Raw genomic sequence first — 23,629 nt, forward strand, 5'->3', positions numbered from 1 at the left:
TTCAGCAAACTTAACATGTGTAAATATTTGTATGAACATAACAAGATTCAACAATTGAGACATAAACTGAACAAGTTCCACAGACATATGACTAACAGAAATGGAATAATGCATCCCTGAACAAAGGGGGGTAAAAATCAAAAGTAACAGTCAGTATCTGGTGTGGCCACCAGCTGCATTAAGTACTGCAGTGCATCTCCTCCTCATGGACTGCACCAGATTTGCCAATTCTTGCTGTGAGATGTTACCCCACTCTTCCATCAAGGCACCTGCAAGTTTTTATTGCTATCTAACTGTACTGTTAGTTCTTCAATTTCCTTTGTTAATATGGACTCTTTTTATCTAAATTGCTTTTGTTTTATAGATGAGTACTGAATTGCATGGCCTCTAAAGGCACATTTAAAAGTGTCCCATACAAGAAGGGGATCTGATATACCTATGTTATGTCGGAAAAAGTCAGTTATAAATTATTCTGTCCTAGTTATAAACAAGTTATCATCCAGTAGGCTTTGATTAAATGTCCAATATCCTCGCCCATGTGGAAATTCTGTAAGAGTAATATATATGCCAATTATGTGATGATCCGACCGCATTCTGTCCCCTATCAACACTTTTTAAAAACGTTTGGTGCCAGAGAGAATGACATAAGAAAGTAATCAAGACGACTAGCTTGATTAAGCCTCCGCCATGTATATCTCAATAGGTCAGTGTATTTAAGCCTCCATATATCCACTAAATATATCCACATATCCACATTCATGATTTCCTTAAGTGCCTGAGGGTGATAGTTTATAGTGTGATTTCCTTTACGGTCCATAGAGGTATGTAAAATCTTATTAAAATCCCCCAACATAATAATAGTCTAGTGTTGCTTGTAGAGTTGATACATTCTTATATATATTTTCATTATTTTGACCGTATAGGTTAATAAGCCATATCTGTTTATTGTCCAATAACATATTTAAAATAATCCATCTACCTTGATGATCTGTTTGGACACCGATCTACTACTCTGAGACAAGCCCGAGCATAGCCCACGAAGATCTCCTCGACGGCACGAACCCGTGGGGTTCACCAACCCGGACAGGAAGATCACATCAGTGACTCAACCCACTCATGTGACGCATGGAAGAGCACCAGTAAGCCAGTGACTCAGCCCCCTTAATAGGGTTAGAGGCAGAGAATCGCAGTGGAGCGAGGTGAACCGGCCAGGCAAGTCTGGTTCATCCTTGGGAGCAATTTCCAAACGCCTGAAGGTCCCACGTTCATCTGTACAAACAATAGTATGCAAGTATAAACACCATGGGACCACCCAGCCGTCATACCGCTCAGGAAGGAGACGCCTTCTGTCTCCTAGAGATGAACGTACTTTGGTGCGAAAAGTGCAAATCATTCAACAGCAAAGGACCATGTGAAGATGCTGGAGGAAACGGGTACAAAAGTATCTATATCCACAGTAAAACGAGTCCTATATCGACATAACCTGAAAGGCTACTCAGCAAGGAAGAAGACACTGCTCCAAAACCGACATAAAAATGCAGTTGCAAAACCGACATTTGCACCTGCACATGGGGACAAAGATCGTACTTTTTGGAGAAATTATGTGGATACATTGAAGCAACATCTCAAGACATCAGTCAGGAAGTTAAAGCTTGGTCGCAAATGGGTTCTCCAAATGGACAATGACCCCAAGCATACTTCCAAAGTTGTAGCAAAATGGCTTAAGGACAACAAAGTCAAGCTATTGGAGAGGCCATCACAAAGCCCTGACCTCAGTCCTATAGAAAATTTGTGGGCAGAACTGAAAAAACGTGTGCGAGTAAGGAGGCCTACAAATCTGACTCAGTTACACCAGCTCTGTCAGGAGGAATGGATCAAAATTCACCCAACTTATTGTGGGAAGCTTGTGGAAGGCTACCTGAAATGTTTGACCCAAGTTCAACAATTTAAAGGCAATGCTACCAAATACTAATTGAGTGTATGTAAACTTCTGACCCACTGGGAATGTGATGAAAGAAATAAAAGCTGAAAAAAGTAATTCTCTTTACTATTATTCTGACATATCTATTTCTTAAAATAAAGTGGTGAGCTTAAATGTATTTGGTTGAGGTGTATGTAAGCATCCGACTTCAACTGTGTACAGTACCATTCAAAAGTTTGGGAATGGGAATGTGATGAAATAAATAAAAGCTGAAATAAATCATGGTATAAAGATGATAATACCCCATCTCCTACTGTAAATAACCTGTACACTGTGTGTGTGTGTGTAGCCAGCCAGGTAGGGAAAAGATGGACATCAGAGTATTTTTCAGTACACCAAAACGCAAAGTAAGAACCCTAGTAGCCTAATATATCAAAGACTAGTTGATAAAATGTTTATAAATAAGAAGTGAAATGCTCATAGAAATGTTTCACAATGATGTCATTAGGCAGAGCAGGCAACAGATGGCACAGACAGCAGAGCTGGGGACAGATGGGCAGGGACAGACTGGCAGAGACAGGGAGTCTCAGGTAAGTTTGAGTCTTTGTTTGCAACATTATGAAAGGTTCTCTTTTTTAGTAGGGAAGTAGGGAAAATGCCATGGATACCCCAACTCTCAACTTAAACTGGTGACTGAACAAATATTTGTTTAAGGCAATGGTATTGCTGTTGTGATTGTGTAGTTTTGCCATACTCCTAACAGTAGTTAGGAGTATGGCAAACACCTTATTTCTTTTCCAGGAGACAGACTGTGTGTCAGTGAGGGTGGTGAAAGGGAAAGAGACTTCAGAGGACAGTGTCACAGCCACGGCAGGACCAGGTGTCAACCTTGTTGCCAGCAGCACCAGTATAGTGGACAGTGGTACAGCATTGTCCAGCTACCTCAGTGATGGCACAAAACCATATCAGCCACACCTACAATTTATAGAACCGCAAACTCTTGCCAACAGAGTGTTGACGTTTCAAGAGAGATGGTTTCGCGATTTTCCCTGGCTACATTATAATCCATCAATAAAAGGAGTGTTGTGTTTTCACTGTAGCCAAGGGTTTTCAAGCCAGCCATCTTTTGGCCAAAGGGCGGGTGCTGCCTTCATTAGTGCTGGATTAGGAACTGGAGAAAAGCCATTGTAAAATTCACAGCTCATCAAAACTGCCAAACCCACCGCCATTTTGTAACTGTAAGAGCACACCAGCTAAATCTAATCAGTGCCCAGTTATCCAGCGTGTGGGGTAAACAGCAGAAATTACGAAAGCTACCTTGCACTGTATGAGAAAGCAACAACATTGATTGACTCCATTGAATCCATTGAGACACACTCAATACGATTTGCTGGCAAAGCAGTGGATCACTATAGGGCAGAATTTTTTTAAGTGTTGGATGGTGTGGAGGTTCAGTTTGGCAACCATTTTGACCAAGACAGTCTAAATGTCCTGCAAAAGTTGGAAAGAGCGCTTCTCATGGGGGAGTTGGATGAGTCTCTAGAGCAGTACTCTGAGCTGAACATAGATTCTCTTTTAGTGCAGTTGCCTTACTTTTGCAACAAATACCCCTGTAGCAGCAGTGGAGAGGCAGCAGAGGTCCTCAGGAGGCTTTCAGTGGCTTCCAGCTTCCCGCACCTTGGGGTTGGTTGAGTAAGTTGAGGTGCTGATCAGAATTTTGTTTGTGGTACCAGTGTCTTCATGTGAGGTTGAGAGGAGTTTCAGTGCACTCCGTAGGTTAAAGACTTGGCTACGGGCTAGCATGGGCCAAGAGAGACTGAATGGCATAGATGTCTGTAATGTACATAAAGACAGGCTGGACAGTCTCGAGGGAAATATCTGCCAGCAATTTGGTGGATCCGTTGAAACCCGCAAACATATGTTTGGTTCTTTTGTTCAATAGTGTGTATAGCAGTGGTTCTCAACCTTTTTTGGGTACAGGAACTCCTGCATATTTTGAGGTAAGGCAGGCAAGGTTTTGAGTGGTCCTCAGGGACCTCCACCCCATCTATATTATGTTATTTTATAAAAAATAGCATACTTTTGTGACATACTTGTCCATAGCTGCTGTTTGAAGAGTTGAGACACTGACTGAATGATAAAACAGTATTTCTGAAGGATATTTTGGTTGATTTATTTTGGTTATTCATTGAAGTAGTTATTTTGCTTTTAGAACTGTACTTATTTTGAGCTTATTGTTCTTGTAAAGCTATTGTAGTAGATTCAGGCTAGTGGCACATATTTAATGACTATATAAATGTATCAGAAAAAGTTAAATAAAAGGTTAATTCAATATGGAGACCAACTTTGTGATGGTTCTCAATGGAGATTCTTTTAGATAAGATCACACTATGTTCATTGTATTTACGAAAACTGCACCCATACAGTGTACAGTACCATTGCCACCTACTGGCCATTCTTGGTATTGCTGGTTGTAAATACAAATACATGCATACATACTGGACTGATAAGGAACACTGCTATAACTATTTTTATTGGTAGTATTATAATGATTTAAACATTTGAACAAGTTGGGACAACCCTTCAGATAACTACTGTACCTATCAATTATCCAGTTGTAGTAATTATGGTTCCTCAATATATATTTAACATATTACGACGTAGGCTGTGTGTTACAGCACTACTTTTGGTGTCCCCCTCAGGAATTGCTCTTGCAGTTTATCTAAAAACCCAACAAAAACTCCATTAATTTCCCCATAGGCTCTGTCCAAAAAACCATGATGGAGTTAGTGCCTACAAAAGATGCCATTGCTATTGCTCTCCTATGAGTCTGATTCCGACTTAGGAATGTATGCCTTTCCTACGTACGCACACCTTTCCTACGCACTTCTCAGTATTTGGTATTCAGACTTACCTTATTCAGTTGCATAAAATGCTCTGCAATTGTGGCTACCTTGCGCTCTCTGAATACGTTTAATTCAACCTCTGAATACCCTCCCACTTGCTGGACAACAGATTTTCTCGCAGAGTTTATTCAATAGGGTTTTCAATACATTTATCTTAAGCCATCCCTTTAAATACGGTGTACCTTTAATTCGAATTTTGTCCACAAACTCAATAGAATACATAGAGAGAACAGGTTCAGAATATATATAGATCAATGAAAGAATGCCATCTATACTGAACAAAAATACAAACACAACATGTCAAGTGTTGGTCCAATGTTTCATGAGTTGAAATAAAAGATCCCAGAAATTTTCCATGAGCAGAAAAAGCTTATTTCTCTAAAATGCTTTGCACAAATTTGTTTACGTCACTGTTGGTGAGCAATTCTCCTTTGCCAAGAGAATCCATCCCCCTGACAGGTGTGGAATATCAAGAAGCTGATTAAACAGCATGATAATTACACTGGTGCTCCTTGTGCTGGGGACAATAAAAGGCTACTCTAAAATGTGCAGTTCTGTCACGCAACAAAATGCCACAGATGTCTCAAGTTTTGAGGAAGCGTGCAATTGGCATGCTGACTGCAGGAATGTTCACCAGAGCTGTTGCCAGAGAATTTAATGTTAATTTCATGTGAAATCCATAGATTAGGGTCTAATGAATTTATTAAAATTGAGTAATTTCCTTATATGAACTGTAACAGTAAAATCCTAGAAATTGTTGCATGTTGCATTTATATTTTTGTTTAGTATATTTATCTTATTCTTTGTTTCAGCACCAACTGGTAGATTTAAAAGTACTCAGATTTTGTCGATTATTTAGGCACATTTGGGTTAGGAAAGTATGTATGAATCATAAAAAAATAGGTTTGGTTTTTGCCGTATTCAACCTGAAAGTTTTCAATTTCAAGTTCAATCCAATTTCAATCCATGAAATTTTGGAAGTTGGAAAAGTGTACAATAGGGGTTGAACAATAGTCCTATAATACAAATTGTAAAATAAAACTGAGAAAAGTCCAGGCATAGGCTATAATTAAAACATTCTAACTCGGCAGATTCAGCCCTTGTGAGAGCAAAATTACAAGATTATGTTATAATACTGATATTGTATCAAATGGATGCAATGGAATAGAAATGGAATAAAAACAAAAATGCACACAGGAGGAACTCAAAATCCCAAAACACCTCACGGCCATCGAAAAAAAAATAACATGTTAAATTAAGTGCTTAATAAAATAGAGTAAGTAGTATTATATAACACACAGAATAGGGTTCTTAGAACGCGGTCTAAGAAACTGCATCTCAGTCCCTTGGTTTGAATCCAGGCTGAATCACATCCAGCCGTGATTGGGAGTCCCTTAGGGTGGCACACAATTGTCCCAGCGTCGTCCGGGTTTGGCTGGGGTAGGTCGTCACTGTAAATAAGAATTTGTTCTTAACTGACTTGCCTATGTAAATAAAGGTTACATTTAAGAAAAAGTTTCAAAAATTAAGACACTCATCTGTGCGTGGTCTTCTGAATTGAGCCTCTGGGGCTTAATAATGCTGACAGTGGATTTATGATGCCTTTGGTGATAAAACCTAAAGAAACCATTCCATAGCATGAGTTAGTGTTTGTGTATTGGGAAATACCAGGGTTGAGATGGCTCGGGTTTGGATAATTATGAGAGGAACCTGGTTTTAGTGACCAGACCTTGGTTTCCACACAATGAGAACAGTCTTTACAGCAGATACTGTCTGCTGTGAATTATTCATTTATTTTATACGAATCCTAACCTTGTGACCCATTCCACACATCTGTTGTTTGCATTGTAGACTAAGGGTGTGTATTTTTGCTAAAGAAGATCTTTGTATCCTTTGTGTCGGGCTCTCAACAAATCATCTAAAGGGTGGTTCGTCGACCAGCCATTGTTATTGCAGAGCACTCACATCATGCACTTGTGTGTGTGGTGTGACATGCTTTCCTTATTAATAAGTGAATAAAGATTTAGTTTAAGTATAACTCTGACTTGTGTGATATGTTTGTCTCGCCTCATTTGATAATAAAGAAATAACCACCACACCCTACAGAAGACTATAGCTTGGGCTAGTGGCCTGGGTTCGAGACCTGCAACAAACTTATTTTATAATGATATTAACATATATTGCTAAGAATGTGAGAGTAGGGTGATTCCCGTAGCAGGTCTTAAACCCAGGCCACCAGCACCAATGATGAACACCCTAACCACTGTCCCAATAAAGGATATCTCTTTAGGACATGTGCTTAATGGGCCAGTATAGTTTGGCCCTGTCCTGTCCAGAAGAAACCCTACCCCCTCATCCCTAGGCACTTGTGTAGATCCGAAACAACTTGATAGGTGGAAAGGCATCCGCATGCTTCCCAGCTGAAACAGTTCATAAGAGTTTGCATATTTTATGACTACATTTTGTGATGTTTTTGTTTGTTTTGGACTTCGGGAAGGTTTTTTCGGCTGTGCGGGCACACAACATTTTTTCTCTCGAGGCAAGCCGAAGTTGGTAGCTGAAGTCTACGCCCCTTCATCAGTGATTGGTCAATTAACTATTTGTTGTATTTCAACTAGTGACGACTGGTTTTCATGCACATTTTTCATTGAGGAATACTGCACCAAACATCAGTTAGATTAGATCAAAATTAATGATAGATTTGAGTTAAATTAATTCTGACTATTTTGAGGAAGTGTATATTGGCTAAGGCGTCTCAAAATGGACAAACAGTACTATTGTTGCTTATTTCTCATTTTTCAATCGAAGCTCTTGTAGCCCTTTCCTGCAGTTAAATGACCTAGTGGCCTCATGGGTGGAACGTTAATATTTTTCATAATTAAATAACATTATTTACAAAAAATGCCGAACATCCTGTGTTTCTATGTGAAACGGTTTTGTTATTTTAGTCTTCTGTGATGTATTTAAAGTGTAATATTGGGATGCAAACAAAATAATTAGTACATTTTAACTCTATATCTGACATCCTACAGGTCTCTTCTTTTTTTAATAACTTATTTACATAAATCAAATCAATTATGAAAATAGTCAGATTAACCGATGCGTCCGGCCAAACCCGGATGACGCTGGGCAAATTGTGCGCCGCCCCATGATTCTCCCGATCACGGCCGGCTGCGACAGAGCCTAAACTCGATCCAGGAACTCTAGTGGTACAGCTAGTATGCAGTGCCTTAGACCACAGCGCCACTCGGGAGGCCCGAAGTTCTATTTGATGTTATGTCTGGCCTATCTATCTACCTATCTCACCCTATCGCAGTGCATTTTCTTCTACGTTAAGCTGTGAACATCAGACAATAAATGCATCTCTTTTATAGTCTAATCCCACAAGGCATATTTTTTAAAACACTGAAATAGACCATTATGACCTTAACTGCACTAGGTTAAACAGTGAAAATATCCATAGCCTAATAAAATATATTGTAGAGTTTTAGTCTGTCTATGTGCTCTTAGCCAACTTCTTTGTCGTTGCTTAGTCAGATGAACTAGTACTGAATTATTGGAGCACACATGGTGCCGGTATCCCAGACACAGATTAGGCCTAGTCCTGGACTAAAAAGCATTTTTAATGGAGAAACCGGAAACCAGGGTGGTATTGTCAGTTTCATAGTCAGTTCTGGAGAAACCCCTGTGAATGCAGGTTTTTTATTTCAACCTTATAATCATTGTACATTGCTTTCTTTTGAAGTCTACTTTACATTTGAAAGAAATGCAAAAACATTGACATTGCAAGATTCATCATAGTGTCACAATGTCATAGCACAAAAAAACTAAGTAAAAAAAAAACTTTATTAATTAAGCATAGTTTATTCTGTTTCAGAATGGAATGATATGAAAGACAAGTTGAAAAACTGAAGGCAAGATCAATAAAAACGCACACGTTTGTTTTAAAAACTCAAAATCGAGTTGGAAAGTGCTGAATCCCAGCCTGGCCCTGGCTCAGACCGCTTCAGTCTGGATTTAAATTGGGTCTAGACAAGACCAGGTCTGCCCATCTTGCCGCATATCAATTTGGCCTTGTCATCATCAATGGCAACAGACAAGTAAAGGAGGGCGTTGCTAAAAAATGAAATAATAAAAACCCTCTACAGCAGAAATGAAGGTCCTAGAGCACAACCGCCAGTCCGTACTTTTCTCAGAGAATCTTCAACCCAAACCCCTCCCAACCCAAAAGACAGGCCAGCCCATGTGGAGTTCCTATCCCCTTGGGAGGCTCAATAGAGGGGGTAGATAGGAGGGGAGCGGCCAGCACTGGTTTGGACAGACCCCAATGTTGAAAATCTGAGCTGTGTGGAGCGTGCCCATGGGTGATGTGCTATAGCTTGACAGTGCCCGTAGGGAGGCTGCTATTACACAATCTGTAATAACGCAGGTCGTTTACCAGTCTGTGCACACTCTGAGTGAAGGAGGGCAAGTCCTAGAGAGAGAGAGAGAGAGAGAGAGAGAGAGAGAGAGAGACACTGGTTACAAAGAAATCAAACATTTGAAGTCATGCAAACATTCAATGTACCGTAACATCCATTGGAACCATCCCACCAGTGTGTGCTAGTGTATATATTGGAAAAGAGCCAATGTAAATTGCATGTTGCATATGGGAGTTTGTTTATAAAGCCTCCCCCATTCCCAAATATGGGCCATGGGAAGTTTAGACATTTTGTTGTACATATGTAAAGTCACATGCACAACAGATTGTATAGTAATTAAACAATTATATCCTGTCATACTGTAAGCATCCAGTTTTCCACTGGAAAGAGATACAATGATGCTACCACAGTTTTCCACTCGTATTTCTCAGTCCAGAGTCTCTGATAATTCCAAGAGCACATAACCATATAATATTGGGCTAATACCCCACCACCACCTCTTTTACTATGAAATACAGTATACCAAACCCTACCCCAGACTCCCACTCTATAAACCCATTCCCATTAAGTCTCATTAAGTCTCCAGTTTAAAGTTGCGGCAGAGCACCGCCCGCTGGTTGGCGTCCACGCTCTGGCAGCCATTGAGGAACTCGGTCATGAAGGAGGAGTAGAAGGCATCAAAGTCCACGGAGGCCATGTTGTACACTGCCAGGGCGATCTCCTCTTGGAGCAGGTTGTGACTTTTGTGGAGGAGCACCTGTAGGAGCACGTTGATGAAATGAAACAGCATGGAGGTCCGGAACACCCTCTGGAATAGATAGACAGAAAGAACAGCGTGGCCAAACACCAATGTTAGAATCATTCAATTTCAAATCAAATCAAAGTTTATTTGTCACGTGCGCCGAATACAACAGGTGTAGACCTTACAGTGAAATGCTTACTTACAGGCTCTAACCAACAATGCAAAAAAGGTATTAGCGTTAGATTTCCCTTCATTGGAACTAAGGGACCTCCTGCACCAAACTTTACAGTTGGCACTATGCATTGGGGCAGGTAGCGTTCTCCTAGCATCCGCCAAACCCAGATTTGTCCGGACTGTCAGATTGTGAAGTGTGATTCATCACTCCAAAGCACAAGTTTCCACTGCTCCAGAGTACAATGGCGGTGAGCTATACACCACTCCATCCGAAGCTTGGCTTTGCACATGGTGATCTTAGGCTTGGGTAGTTCCAGAAATGGTTAACATAGAAATAAAGACATTTCTAGAGAAATAAATAAATAAAGAACCACTTGGAAGGGAGGCTCTCTTATTGAGGCAAAGTGCCTCCAGATGACACGAGATGGGAAGAAAGTGGATAGCTTGTCAGTGCTACTAAACTTTGAGGATATGGTATTGCCAGGAAAAGTTAGGACTGGGTATATGAGTTATTATGTGTGAGCATATATTCCGAAACCATTGCGTTGATATAAATGTCAAAGATTTGGGCATGTGGCGGTGGTGGGTAAAGGCAAAAGGAGATGTGCAAAGTGTGGGGGAGAACATGCATATGGGGAATGTGGAGATGGGGTCCAGTTAACCTCTTGGCGCACCGATTCCTTTAGCGGGATCATTTGTCAACATCTGCTGAATTGCAGAGCGCCAAATTCAAATTAAATTACTAAAAATATTTAATTTTCATGAAATTACAAGTGCAATATTCCAAAACACAGTTTAGCTGGTTGTTAATCCACCTGGCGTGTCAGATTTAGAAAAAAAGCTTTACAGCGAAAGCAAACCAGCGTTTGTGTCAGGACATTGATCAGTAGACAAAACATTACAAACAGCTAGCAGCAAAGTAGCTTGGTCACAAAAGTCAGAAAAGCAATAAAATTAATCGCTTACCTTTGATGAACTTTGTATGTTTGCACTCACGAGACTCCCAGCTACACAATAAATGTTTGTTTTGTTCAATAAAGATTATTTTATATCCAAAAACCTCCATTTGGTTGGCGCGTTTTATTGAGTAATCCACAGGCTCATGCAGGTCATGACGGGCAGACGAAAATTCCAAATAGTATCCGTAAAGTTCGTAGAAACATGTCAAACGTTTTTTATAATCAATCCTCAGGTTGTTTTTAAGATAAATATTTCAACCGGACGGTAAACTTTTCACTACAAGAGAGAAAGGCTGGCTGTCCACTGACGCAATGTAATCATTCTCACTAATTTTTCAGAATAAAAGCTTGAAACTACGTCTAAAGACTGTTCACACCTTGTGGAAGCCATAGAAAAAGGAATCTGGTTGATATCCCTTTAAATGGAGGATAAGCAGGCAATAGAACAGAGTAGTTTCAGAAAAACAGCACTTCCTGGTTGGATTTTCCTCAGGTTTTCGCCTGCAATATCAGTTCTGTTATACTCACAGACAATATTTTGACATATATGCATATTCTAGCATCTGGGCCTGAGAAATAGGCAGTTTACTTTGGGAACATTAGCTAGCTTCAAGAGTGCTGTAAATGTGGGGGCACCCATAGTGTAGCGTATGGGGGTTGTTCAGTGATGAAAAGACAGGTGGAAGTGCAGCAGGTGAGGAGTGAGCGTAACATCTCAGAGAGAATACAGTAGACGGCACACGTCAAACGTGTGATTTTTGACCCTATGTCATGGGTCACGTGTATATACCCATATATGTGAGTCCTGTCGTTCATTTCTCACGCTTTAGAGTGAGTGTTAATTTATGCATATCGTGCATCTGTTCCTTTGAAGCTGTCATGATGATTGATGTGTAGGGACCTCGTTGAAATGGGGGATGTGTTTCAACATTTCAAAGAGTATGCCCCCTCGGTGTAGTGGCCTTAGGGCTGTTGTCTATGAAACAGGAATGTCCGGGGGTATTGGGGGGGCGGACCCATTATAAATATACCCCAGAACACCACAAGCGCCCACGATAAACCACTAAAGAAATTAAAAATAAATCCAGAACATTAAACAGAAAATTAATCATGTCTCCTGGGCCAACTGTAGGTGTATTTTGTGCCGCGTGTCAAGAACCAAATGACAAAAGCGTTGAGGACATTTTGTGTGAGGCCCCTGAATGTTTTAAAGGAGTTTTGGACATGACTGATGGACATATGGCTTACATATTCCAACCAGAGGAGGGGGGGGGGGGGGGGGGGTGGTTCTCCTGCACTGCGTATGAGAGAATGGCTTAAGATATGGCTAGCGCTATGTCAGATAGAACACGCCCTGAGTGGTACATCCCTGCCCGGCTACACGTTGGAAGAGGTGGTGTGCGGGCGCGATGATTTGAAAGCCATAAGAATCTCTTCAATAGCGTTTAGCATTCACCCAAAGTCACATCCACTTGGGAGAAGATGGTCGCCAAGGGGTAATTAATGAGACTCACTTTGGCATCGTTTGCAATATTAGTACCATCTCTTTTGGTAACTTTGAGACGTAAATGCAATAAGGTGTTGTTGAGGTCCAGGTAGTTGTCACTGTGGCCTGGTATGAAAAATTCTATAGGACCGTTGTCGGTAATGGCAGAGAGTGGAGCTATCTCCAAATAACAGGACCTACCTATTGAAAATTGGGTTAAGGGGACCGTGAAAAGATCGAGCTCTGATTTTATAGCTTCAGAGGACATGCGGTGTAAAAGAGCCATGTTGCTTGTTCTTTTAGAAAATACTTCTGAGTATTCTTTTTGCTGTTTTTGGTCCAGACCTCCTCACTTTACCTTGTCTTTGACTTGAGTGAGTTTTGAGTTTCTTTTAACGGTTAACCTCCGCTTTTTAGGGGCTGGCCTGCGCCTTATACCCGGAGGTCTCTTTTTTGGTCTTCGAGACAACAGCATAAGCCCTGAGCCTTCTTGATGCTCGGCATCTGATGACGCCCTTCTGGTCATAGCATTAGATACAACCTCACTTACAATATTTTTTAGCCGTTGGTTTTAAATGTGGTTTGGCTATGCTGAGGCATCTCTTCATAAATGGTAAAACCATTCTAAAGAGGTTACGAAATATGCCTCCTATCCCCGAACCGTACATGGTCGGGGATCCATTATAGCTGGACAATCCATTACCCACTTGATCAACATAGTATGAGACATAGCGGTTAGGGTCGAGATGGTGGTTGTGTTCCATAACTATTTCAATTTATTTCTATTATGTTTATAAAATATATGTAATACCTAATAAAATATGAAATATTTAGAGAGGTTTTGGTGGGGTTTTACAATCGTTTTACCATAAGTAAATTCGATATTTTCGTTCTGATCCGTTTTAAGCTCAACCAGAATGTTTTCAGTATATTTCTTGCTTACAGTTACATAGTGTGGCTTGTCATGGTTAACAGTGACTACATCACCATCCTTTCCCTCTATATGAACTGTTCTCAGGAGGGGCACATAACTGTCTCCTACCCTTTGATAGGATATGATGTCGGTATACACAAATATGTTGTAAAACCCTGCATGTATATCCGCAGGGAATGGGAATAATTTCTCTCTCACATACGTCCATTTATTGGAACTCATCCCCAACATGTTGACTAAATTACCGCTGATCTTTATACCCCCATCAGCAGCCCCTGAGATTCGTACACGTTTATGAATAGGGTTGTAGTTCAAGAGTATTTCCATATTGTTCAGGGTTAGGAGTTTGTTCAACTCTGAGATGATTCTGTCGACAGTTCTAAAGAACCCTTTTTTAAGCATTATAAGTTTCGGGGGTTCCGATATACTTTTGCAATAACAATCACGGTCCTTATCCTTGATATTATATCAACTATGGGGGTATGTAATCTCGCTGAGAACTACTTCCCGGGCCTCTGATAACTTTATAGGCTTTGGAAAATTGGTTGTAAAATTCAAATTTTGGTTATTCATATACACACTGCTCAAAAAAATAAAGGGAACACTTAAACAACACAATGTAACTCCAAGTCAATCACACTTCTGTGAAATCAAACTGTCCACTTAGGAAGCAACACTGATTGACAATAAATTTAGCAAAAAAACACCAAATGCGCTCTCATTCACGCGCTTGGAAACACTACAGCCAAAATGGGAGCCACCTAGAAAAACTACAATTTCTGGCAAATTTTTCCAAAAACCAGCGTGAACCTCTTTCTAAAGACTGTTGACATCTTGTGGAATCCCCAGGAACTGCAATCGGGCATGATTTCGCCCTATTATAAAAGTGCCAGCCATAGAAATCAGTGGTAGGATGATTGTTTTTTGGGGGGGGATGGTTTGTCCTCGGGTTTCGCCTGCCATTTCAGTTCTGTTATACTCACAGGCATTATTTTAACAGTTTTAGAAACTTTAGAGTGTTTTCTATCCAAATCTTAAAATGATATGCATATCCTAGCTTCTGGGCCTGAGTAGCAGGTATTTGGCTTTGGGCACGCTTTTCATCCGGACGTCAAAATACCACCCCCTATCACAAAGAAGTTAACTTGTAGACAGGGGGTATACGTGGTAGACATTTGGTAACTGTGAAGAACTCGTCGCTGTAACCTTGCTAATTTTTTTGTTGAAAACACCCCTCAACTTGGATATACGTACCAAGTCCCCCACTATGAATTTAAAATCAATTTTTCTCTTACGGCAAAGGGGGAACAGATTTTTAAAGACTTGAAAAGAGTTTTCAGAAGAGACCTCGGAGGGCTTCATCCATATACTCTTATGGTAGCTGTAGTTGTAACCCTTTACTAAATCTTGAACTATAATCGACATATCTATGTGTGTTGTGAGCTGTAAAGTATTTCCAAATCCTCTCCTTCAAAGTTTTGTGAAAGCGTTCAACAACTGAAGTGTTCAAATCCGAACTTGTAGCAAAATATACGATATTGTGCTTCTTCATGAGTTTCTGAAAAGTATTATTAAAAAATTATTTTGCGCCATCAGTCTACACTTTCTTGGGGGCTCCTCCTTCCTTCAAGACAGCGTCAAAGGCCCGGGTCACCTGTGCCCCACTTATTTAAGACCCTTACAAATTCTATTTTAGAGAAAATATCTATAACCGTTAGCATGTAGCGATTTCCATCATTTTTATCTGCAAGGGCCTGCATGTCACATAGATCTGCCTGAAACTGGGACAAGGGATGTTTTCGCACAGGTTCATGCAGTGTAAGCATCCTGTTCTGCTAGCCATTCATTCACTTGAGCAGCGCCTAACCTGCTACCTGTTTCTTTGGCTATAGCCAGGCTAAGACTCTGGGTTAGAGGGGGTATAATAAATGTTTTTCAACATCTGCCCCGCTGTCCTCCTTGCCTCTCTGATGTACAATAACGTTAATGAGCCCCTTTCAAATAACGAGAACATTTCATTTTCATTTTGAATTTTTATTTTTGCAAACATTAAGTATTTCATATACAGACAATTCAGGATACATAGCAGGATACTAGTCCCCGTTTTCTCAACGACCCATGCATGCAACACCTTGTCTATTTGGTTTACATTTACAGGCTTGTGTCGCTGAATTTCTAAAAACACACACATCCGTTAAATAAGTATATAAATCAACAAATATGATACATGTTACAATTAAACCGGGTGTTTCAAACAAATAAAGTAAAATCTTAGATGTTTTTTCTAGTTCTTCAGAATCAGCCACAAGACGGGATACCAGTTGTGTCCATTGTAGACTCTCGCCCGTATGTCGCACATGATTTGCTCCATTTTTAGCACACGCTCTGCATTAGCCCATGTATTGTGGGTTGTGTAGAACGATACATTGTTCAATTTATTTTCAATAATTTGCTGCATAACATTTGTAAGTTCTCAAAATATTTGATTTATTTATTCTCTAACATCGTATGCATATAGTTACCCATTGCTTTACATCTAAATAAAAAAATATGTATTGTTAGTCGCTCTCTTGGGGTTTATTGAGCCAGAAAGTCACCACATCAGCCACCAAAGCTTCCTTGTATTTGTTGTCGTCCACCAGTGTGTACCGGATTTCTTTGAATTTCTCATGGATGTAGATCGCCTCCTTCAGTTCATGTAGGAAAGCCTCGGTTACCCAGTAAACTCTGGGAATAGATGGCACAAGACCCATAGATTCCAGGGCTCTGACCATGGAAGGTAGAAACCGGCTGCACCTCAGTCTTTTTACCAGCTCCTCAAAATGGTTAAAGAAGTAGTACCGTGGTGGGTCGTATAAACACGGATGTCGTTGTTGGCTGGGGTGATTGATCTCACAACCGATGCATTTTTCTCTTATATACTCTCCAATCACCACGTCCACAAAAATAGTACTGACCACCCCATCAAACACATCCTCAAGCAGTGTACATGTAGGGGGTGTCGGGGGGCTTGCCTGGGGGGAGAAGAATGGAGGGCTGTGAGGCATAGAGTCCTTAGGGTCTGGTACCCATGACGTATCGGAGTCCTGGTATGGTATATGAATATACATGGTATATGCCGAAATGAAGAACCGGAGGCTTTAAGGGCACTCCTTTTATTGTTGAACCAGCCCTTTGATATCGGGGCGTGGTTAATGTAGCAGACGCGTACTTAGTTTTCTTCGGGGCCTGACCCTTCTGAGGATGATTCTTCTTGAGGTTCCTTTGAATCATAATCCTTAGGATCCGTATATATCATGCACTTCCTTTGCCGAACAAAGCTCTGCCATTGTTGGCTCTGTACAAAAATATCATCCACTAACTCTAACATTTTCAATTCCATTAGATCCCAACTTTTAAAAGGAATACATATACGCAACCTAAAATCCCCAGTCAGGCCACCATCCATGTTGTTGCCATTGTAGATTTCCTTGTTGCTGATATGGAACTCCACGCACCCACATGGAAGTCCTTCTTTGTATTTTCACCCTATGAAATATTCTTCCTGAGGAGTCATGGGCACCTTCCCAATGGGTCTCGTAGCCCGTGAAGAAGCTATACCCCTTTGTGATAATTCTCAGTTCTGGACACACCACCTTGCGAAACACCTGCCAGTTTTCAAGCCTGTAGTCCACTCCTAAAGTCTGGTCTGTATATTCTTCTCCTTCGGTTACGGTACAGAGTTTCACTCTACAGGCCGGGTAATCAAAAAGATAACCCCATTGCTGTCCATTAGACATCATCACTTGATCTTTCAGCGCAGTTGCGGGCGGTATTTGGGTTCTATGCATATTTAGAAAGCGCTTTTTTGGCGCATCGTATATGGATGCTTTATACTCTGACCTTTATGTTTCAACCGAGGTCCTGCTTCCGTTGTTACGGTCATCACGGGTGTGTCACTGATCACAAAATTGATGTTTCATTTCTTTAGTGGTTTATCGTGGTCGCTTGTGGTGTTCTGGGGTATATTTATAATGTGTCTGCCCCCCCAATACCCCCGGACATTCCTGTTTCATAGACAACAGCCCTAAGGTCACTACAACAGGGTGGGGGCCATACTCTTTGAAATGTTCAAACACATCCCCCAGTTCTACGAGGTCCCTACACATCAATCATCATGACAGCTTCAAAGGAACAGATGCACTATATGCATAAATTAACACTCACTCTACAGCGTGAGAAACGAGACCCATGACATAGGGTCGTGACCCATGACATAGGGTCAAAAATCACACGTCTGACGTGTGCCGTCTACTGTATTCTCTCTCATCTCGTATGCAGAAGCAGTGAAGGTAGTTCACGCAGAAACAAGCGAGGCACCTAGAAGAGACAGTATTCCAGGGCAGATTGAGATGCAGGTTGGGTGTGATGAAGGTAGTAGAATGGGGGAGAACAAGAATGGCAGGAGACATGAGGAAGGTTGTTACATCTGTGACAACAGTAATCAATTGTCATTTGTCTGTGCAATCTAAGAAGATAAAGATCATAGTGGAGCTTGGGATTACAGGACTGACATGGGAATATGTACAGGATGACCTCAATAAAATTGAGAATCAGTCCAGCCAGGAATCATGTATTGGTTAATTTGCATTATGGTGTTAATCCTACAATGGAATGCCAGAAGTTTGATGGCTAATGGGCAAACAGTTTATTGAGGAGTTACCAGCCAAACCTGATGTGATATGTCTCCAGGAGACATGACTAAAACCTTCTCTAGCTTTTGTATTACAAGGTTAAGTTGTAGTCCGTAGAGATAGGGTGGCAAGGGAAGGAGGAGAGTGTGCTACCTTTGTAAAGCGGGGGATCCCATATAGGTGTGTGGGAGAGGAACAGGAGTATGTAGAAGTAGAGGTGTGATTTGGAGTAGGATATACAGTAATGGTGAACTTTTACAACCTGTGTAAGAGACTGGAGTTGCTGGCCCTTGGGAATGTAGAAGGTTAAGATAGGAGATGGGCAATGTGGTGTGGGGATTTTAATGCTCATCGTACGCTCTGGGGAGGGTTACGGACTGATGTAAACAGATAAGTGTTGGAGGAACTAGTGGATGAGAAAGGACTTGTGAGTCTTAATGACAGTCGGGGAACCAGGATTGACCCAGTAACTGGAAATTAATCTGCTCTAGATCTTAGTTTGATTTCAAGATCAATGACAGGCAGATGTAGTTGGGAGATTTCTACAGGGGTAGTGATCACTATCCTATCATGAGTACTGTAGGATTGAGGGAGGAAAAATAAGTAGGAAATGTATATTTGGCAAAGCAGAGTGGGGTCAGATTCAGGAGTTGAGTGAACAGGAGCTGTCTCAGGTAGATCTTAATTCAGGTATAGAAACAGTCAATTAGGGAATAAGAGGAGCAGGAGGGGGAGAAAGAGTAACGCAGTCCCCTGGTGAAGTGAAGAGTGTAGAGAAGCAGTGAAAAGTAGGAACAGTGCTTTCAGAATGTTGAAAAGGTTCCATAATTACCAGCACCTGATGCAGTATAAATAAGCACAAGCAGTAGTAAGTAGGATCATTAGGACAGCTAAGAGGGAGTATTGGCACCGGTTTTGTGGAAACATAGGCAGCACCACTCCTGTGGGAGAGGTATGGGGGATGATTAAGAGGATGAGTGGGTTCAGAAGAGGTTGGGATCTCCCTGTGCTGAAAAGTGGGGAGATTGTTGTAGTGAGAGATATGGAGAAGGCAGAGATGTTAGCCCAGGCATTTGTGAAGGTGCACAGCTCAAATAATCTGACATAAGAGGGGCAGCGTGGGAGAGAGAGGGTCAGAGGAGAACATCCGGAAGTCCTGGATACGAGAGAGGTGGGGGATACATTGAATGACCCTTTTACATTGGTTGAGATGAAGAAAGCATTAGCTAAAGCTGGGGTAACAACACATGGGAAGGATGAGATGTGGTACATCATGATGGCTCATCTCAGAGACACTGCAATGGGGAAAGTAGAAGAGAGGGAGAAATATTGTCAATGCAGTCAGAAGAGTTTAAGAAGCGATTAGTGAAGTAGAGCAGTGGTCCTTCAGGTGGGGCTTCAAGTTCAGTTGAGAATCACAGACTTTTTTTGTGTTAGAAGGTTGGGGAGAAAATATTCTTGAAGTTGTATAAAAGGAATCTGAAGTGGGTGGAAGGGTTTAGGTTCCTGGGGTCTGGTTTGACGCTTGAATGACATGGGAAGAGCATATTAACAGAGTAGTTGTCAAAGGAAAGAAAATATTAAATGTGATGCATTGCTTGTCAGGAATTGAGTGTGGGGGGGGGGGGGGGGGGGGCAGATAGAATGGCGTTGAAAATGATATATATAGTGCTGTTAAGTTCATCATTGGATTATGGAAGCATGCATATGGATCAGCAGCTCAGATATCTTTAAAAAAGCTAGACGTAATCCAGGTCCAAGCCCTAAGAATATGTTGTGGAGCACTCAGGACCTCCCCAGTGGCAGCGATGCAGGTAGAGTTGGGAGAGATAACGTTAAAGTTAAGAAGACAACAGCTAGCCATGACATATTGAGTAAATTTACAAGGACATAAGTTTACACATCCTACAAAAAAGGTGCTCTGAATAAAAGCTTTGCGTGGATAGGCAATTGCATAGTGAGAGAGATGGGGTTGTTTGGGAGGGAGTTTAGCCCCTCTGTGGTTCTTCCTGCTATCCCACCTTGGTGTCTCCCTCAACCAGTGATGGATGTAGGGTTGCTTGAGAGGGTAAGAGATGTTGAGGAAGGAGTAGATTCAGTTGTAAGTGAACATTTAAGGACACAATACTATGCTTTCTTGAATATATTCACAGATGGATCTAATGAACCTAAAACAAGGAGGACAGGAGCAGCTTTTAGTGTTCCTAAGGTGGCAGTGACGAAAAGAGCAACGGATCATTTATCTGTTTACACAATGGAGTTGCTGGCCATACTATTGGCTGCAGAGGGGTGGAGATGAGTCCAGACAGGGTAGTCATCTGCTCTGACTCCTGTGCAGCACTGATGAGCTTAAATTGTTGTGTGTCTCAGAGCAGACAGGATGTATTGTATGGGGTTTTGCAGTGTTTGTATAGGGTGAAAGATGGGGGTATTTGTGATGTTCCTCTGGGTACCAGCTCATGTGGGATTAGAGGGGAATGAGGAAGTGGAAGTTATTGCCAAGCAGGTTCCTAAACATCCTAATGTTGAGATCAAATTGTCAATCAGTAAAGCAGAAGCCAAGGGATGAATAAGAACAGTGGTTAAAAATAATTGGCAAGAGTTGTGGAACAGGGAGAGAAAGGGAAGACACCTATATAAGATCCAGGAAAGGGTGGGGGCAGGGAGGTCCTCAGACCGAGAGAGAAGGGAGAAAGGTGTAGTCACAAGGCTAAGACTGGGACACACAAGACATTGAAAGTGGTGGGGAAACATCCGACTGGGAGGTGTGATCATTGTCAGGAGAAGATGGAGACAGTGGAACCTGTCCTATTTCAGTGCCAGAAATATGTGAGAGAAAGGGAGCGATTGTTAGATTTGAGGAGTAACGGGGTTGAAGAGCCAGGATTAAGTGAACTGCTGGGGACATCTTCAGGGGATGTAGTATTTAATTCTGTATTTCGTTTCCAGAGAGACAAGATTACAGGGTAGGAGTTAGACCTTCACTCCAGTCCAGTTGGTGGCGGTAATGCACCTTAAAGTTGGTTGCCAACCGCCATATAACATCCATGGAAGGACAGCTTCCTTCACAAGAGCTCTGCTCCACCAAAGTATGAAAGCTCTGACTTCTGCAGAGGCCGTATCGCTGTAAGTGCTGCATGGCCAATAAATACGTCTGAATGACCATGCATCGCCTTTTAAGAACGAGCGATTAAGAAAAACGAATCATGACTTTTCAGTCTGTAAAAAGAGTCGTTCATAAATAACGACTCATTCGTCAACTGCATCACTAAACGAAGAGTTTATGGGTATTGTGATTGAGGCAGTCGGTAATTAATGAGCGTTTTAAGCGCAACTTTAGATGGTTTAGGGACAGCTCGAGATTTAACAATGCTCCTTTTAGTAGGGTGGCCGGCACTCTCCTCTCCCCAGTCAGTGCTTTGAGCAGCGCTCTCAATAGACAGAGTGCAATTTGTCCGCTTTGCCGTTTTATACTAAAACTTCATACGATCACGAAAGCACAATCTTTCTGGATTTTTTTTGTAATACTGTTTTAAAAGTACATAACACTTTCTACGTGTTGTTCTTTATCTCCCTTACGACCCTTTCAGAGAAAGTATTTAAGAAAATTTATGCGGAAGAATTATCGATCCTCAAATTGAAAGCGATTGATCAGCTTTGAATCTATTTGTTTTTTGAGAGAGAGTGGGAGGTGCATCTCGTATTGAAGCCTGATGGAGAGGTGTGTGGATTATGACAACTGTTCAGGAAAATAAACAAAAATGGAGCACTTTAGATGTTTAATTGTTTTTGTATTATGTATTCTGCTTTAAAATCATCCTAAAACTGAACACATGACTTATTACTTTATGAAATTAACGTGAAAAAAAGAAATCACAAAAATGTTGTGAAATCCTGGAGGGAAAGAAATCTGATGGAGGGGGGAAAGCAAACAGCAACATTATCTAGCTAACAAATGGTGTTAGCGGAAGAAACTCAGATTCGGAGGTTCGTTTCTGGACAACTTCGTGATTGTCCTGACCTGAGGTGAACTCCCTTTTGCAGTTTCTTTAGACAAAGTCAAATCATGCATGTACATTCCTGTAACTTCTGGCAACGTTTTGACATGCCATAACCGCTTGTGCGTGGTTGTTGGCTTGTATGTGCCCCAGTATGTCGACGATGAGTATGCCATGTCTCCTTTCTAACGCCCAGGGCCCAGTTTCCCAAAACCTAAGTTCAGAATTAGAAGGCCACCCTACTAAAGCCAAGGTTAGCGGAGTCAGTTTGAGTAGAACGCCACTCACCTTGATTCTTTCAACGCTTGCCACAGGCTTCCCTGCTACCACTTCAGTCATGGTGATCTGCCGCTGCTGTGGGAACTGTTCTGACATTCTCAAATGCTTTGCTGATTAGCAGTGACTGTTGATTGTCGACTTTCTCTTGTTTCCAAAATCATTTGGAATGTTGTGTCGCACGGCCTTTAATGAGATTGAGTTCTGTTCATTGAACTGACTGTCAGCCGTCAACAATCACCCATCTTCGCACGTCAATACACTGACAGCCAGGGGGAAAAACTGTTGACGTGTGGTTGGATTGGGCAATTTTCCAAGGTAACAGTGCAGTAATTGGTCAAAATTACGAACCCGCTTTTGATTGGACCCTTTTATGCGCTAAAAGTGCGGGGATTGGTCAATTGCGCGCTATCGTGTAATATGCGCTGATTGGTTGATTTTGCATTGAATTATGCAATCGTGGAATTCTGCAGGGACTGAGATTTGGCACGACATTGTGTAATGACGCAACTAGCTACGTGTTACTTGCTATGTTTGTGTCATGTGGGTTTTAAGACGACTAGGAACTCGCAAAAAACAAGGGCAAATCATGACATCAGTGATTTTTCAGGGTGGCGCTCTAGAATTCCGAGTTGTATGACTGCATATATACATAATGACTTGTAATGTTTTTCTTCTTTTGGAACTTATGAGTGTAATGTTTTGTTAATTTTTGATTTAATGCAAGTGAAATAAACAATGTTAACATATGTTTCCCATGCCAATAAAGCCCCTTGAAATGAACAAAGATTTTTCTCGAGTTCTCAGGTGTCTTGAATGCACGGAGGTTGAAATTTTTCTTTTACGCCTGCTATGTTAGGTTCATCATTAGTTAACATCGCCACAGGAATCGCTAAACCCCACCTCTACATTTTATTTTAAATTTATACAGTGCATGATTTAGGCAGGAGCTCATAGGAGCAGCACCACAATATTTCTACTGCTTTAGCTTCTGTTCCTACTATAGAATCTTAGCAAAAGTATTGTGGAGCCCCTTCACCTAAACAGTACTGTCACCCAAAACGAGGACCTGCAACAATTTCAGTCCAAGTCAAGCATTGACCTAAAATGTACACACTGCTAATCAACCTGTCTAGGAT

The 23,629-nt window shown here is 41.3% G+C and overlaps 1 protein-coding gene across 3 annotated transcripts in view; it reads right to left on the reverse strand.

Moving 5' to 3' along the window:
- Window positions 1-8,515: 8,515 nt before the first annotated feature.
- LOC129855727 (BTB/POZ domain-containing adapter for CUL3-mediated RhoA degradation protein 1-like) overlaps window positions 8,516-23,629 on the reverse strand; it is a 64,561-nt gene continuing 49,447 nt past the window's right edge. For 2 of the 3 annotated variants that reach the window (XM_055923700.1, XM_055923697.1), the window contains one exon: window positions 8,516-10,056. In XM_055923700.1, the coding sequence (XP_055779675.1) occupies window positions 9,823-10,056 (234 nt within the window). In that variant the 3' untranslated portion in view covers window positions 8,516-9,822. The remainder of the gene's footprint in view (window positions 10,057-23,629) is intronic. The other variant, XM_055923698.1, reaches the window with a different exon arrangement.

This window comes from Salvelinus fontinalis, chromosome 5 (genome assembly GCF_029448725.1).
Source record: "Salvelinus fontinalis isolate EN_2023a chromosome 5, ASM2944872v1, whole genome shotgun sequence".
Taxonomy (NCBI): Eukaryota; Metazoa; Chordata; class Actinopteri; order Salmoniformes; family Salmonidae; genus Salvelinus; species Salvelinus fontinalis.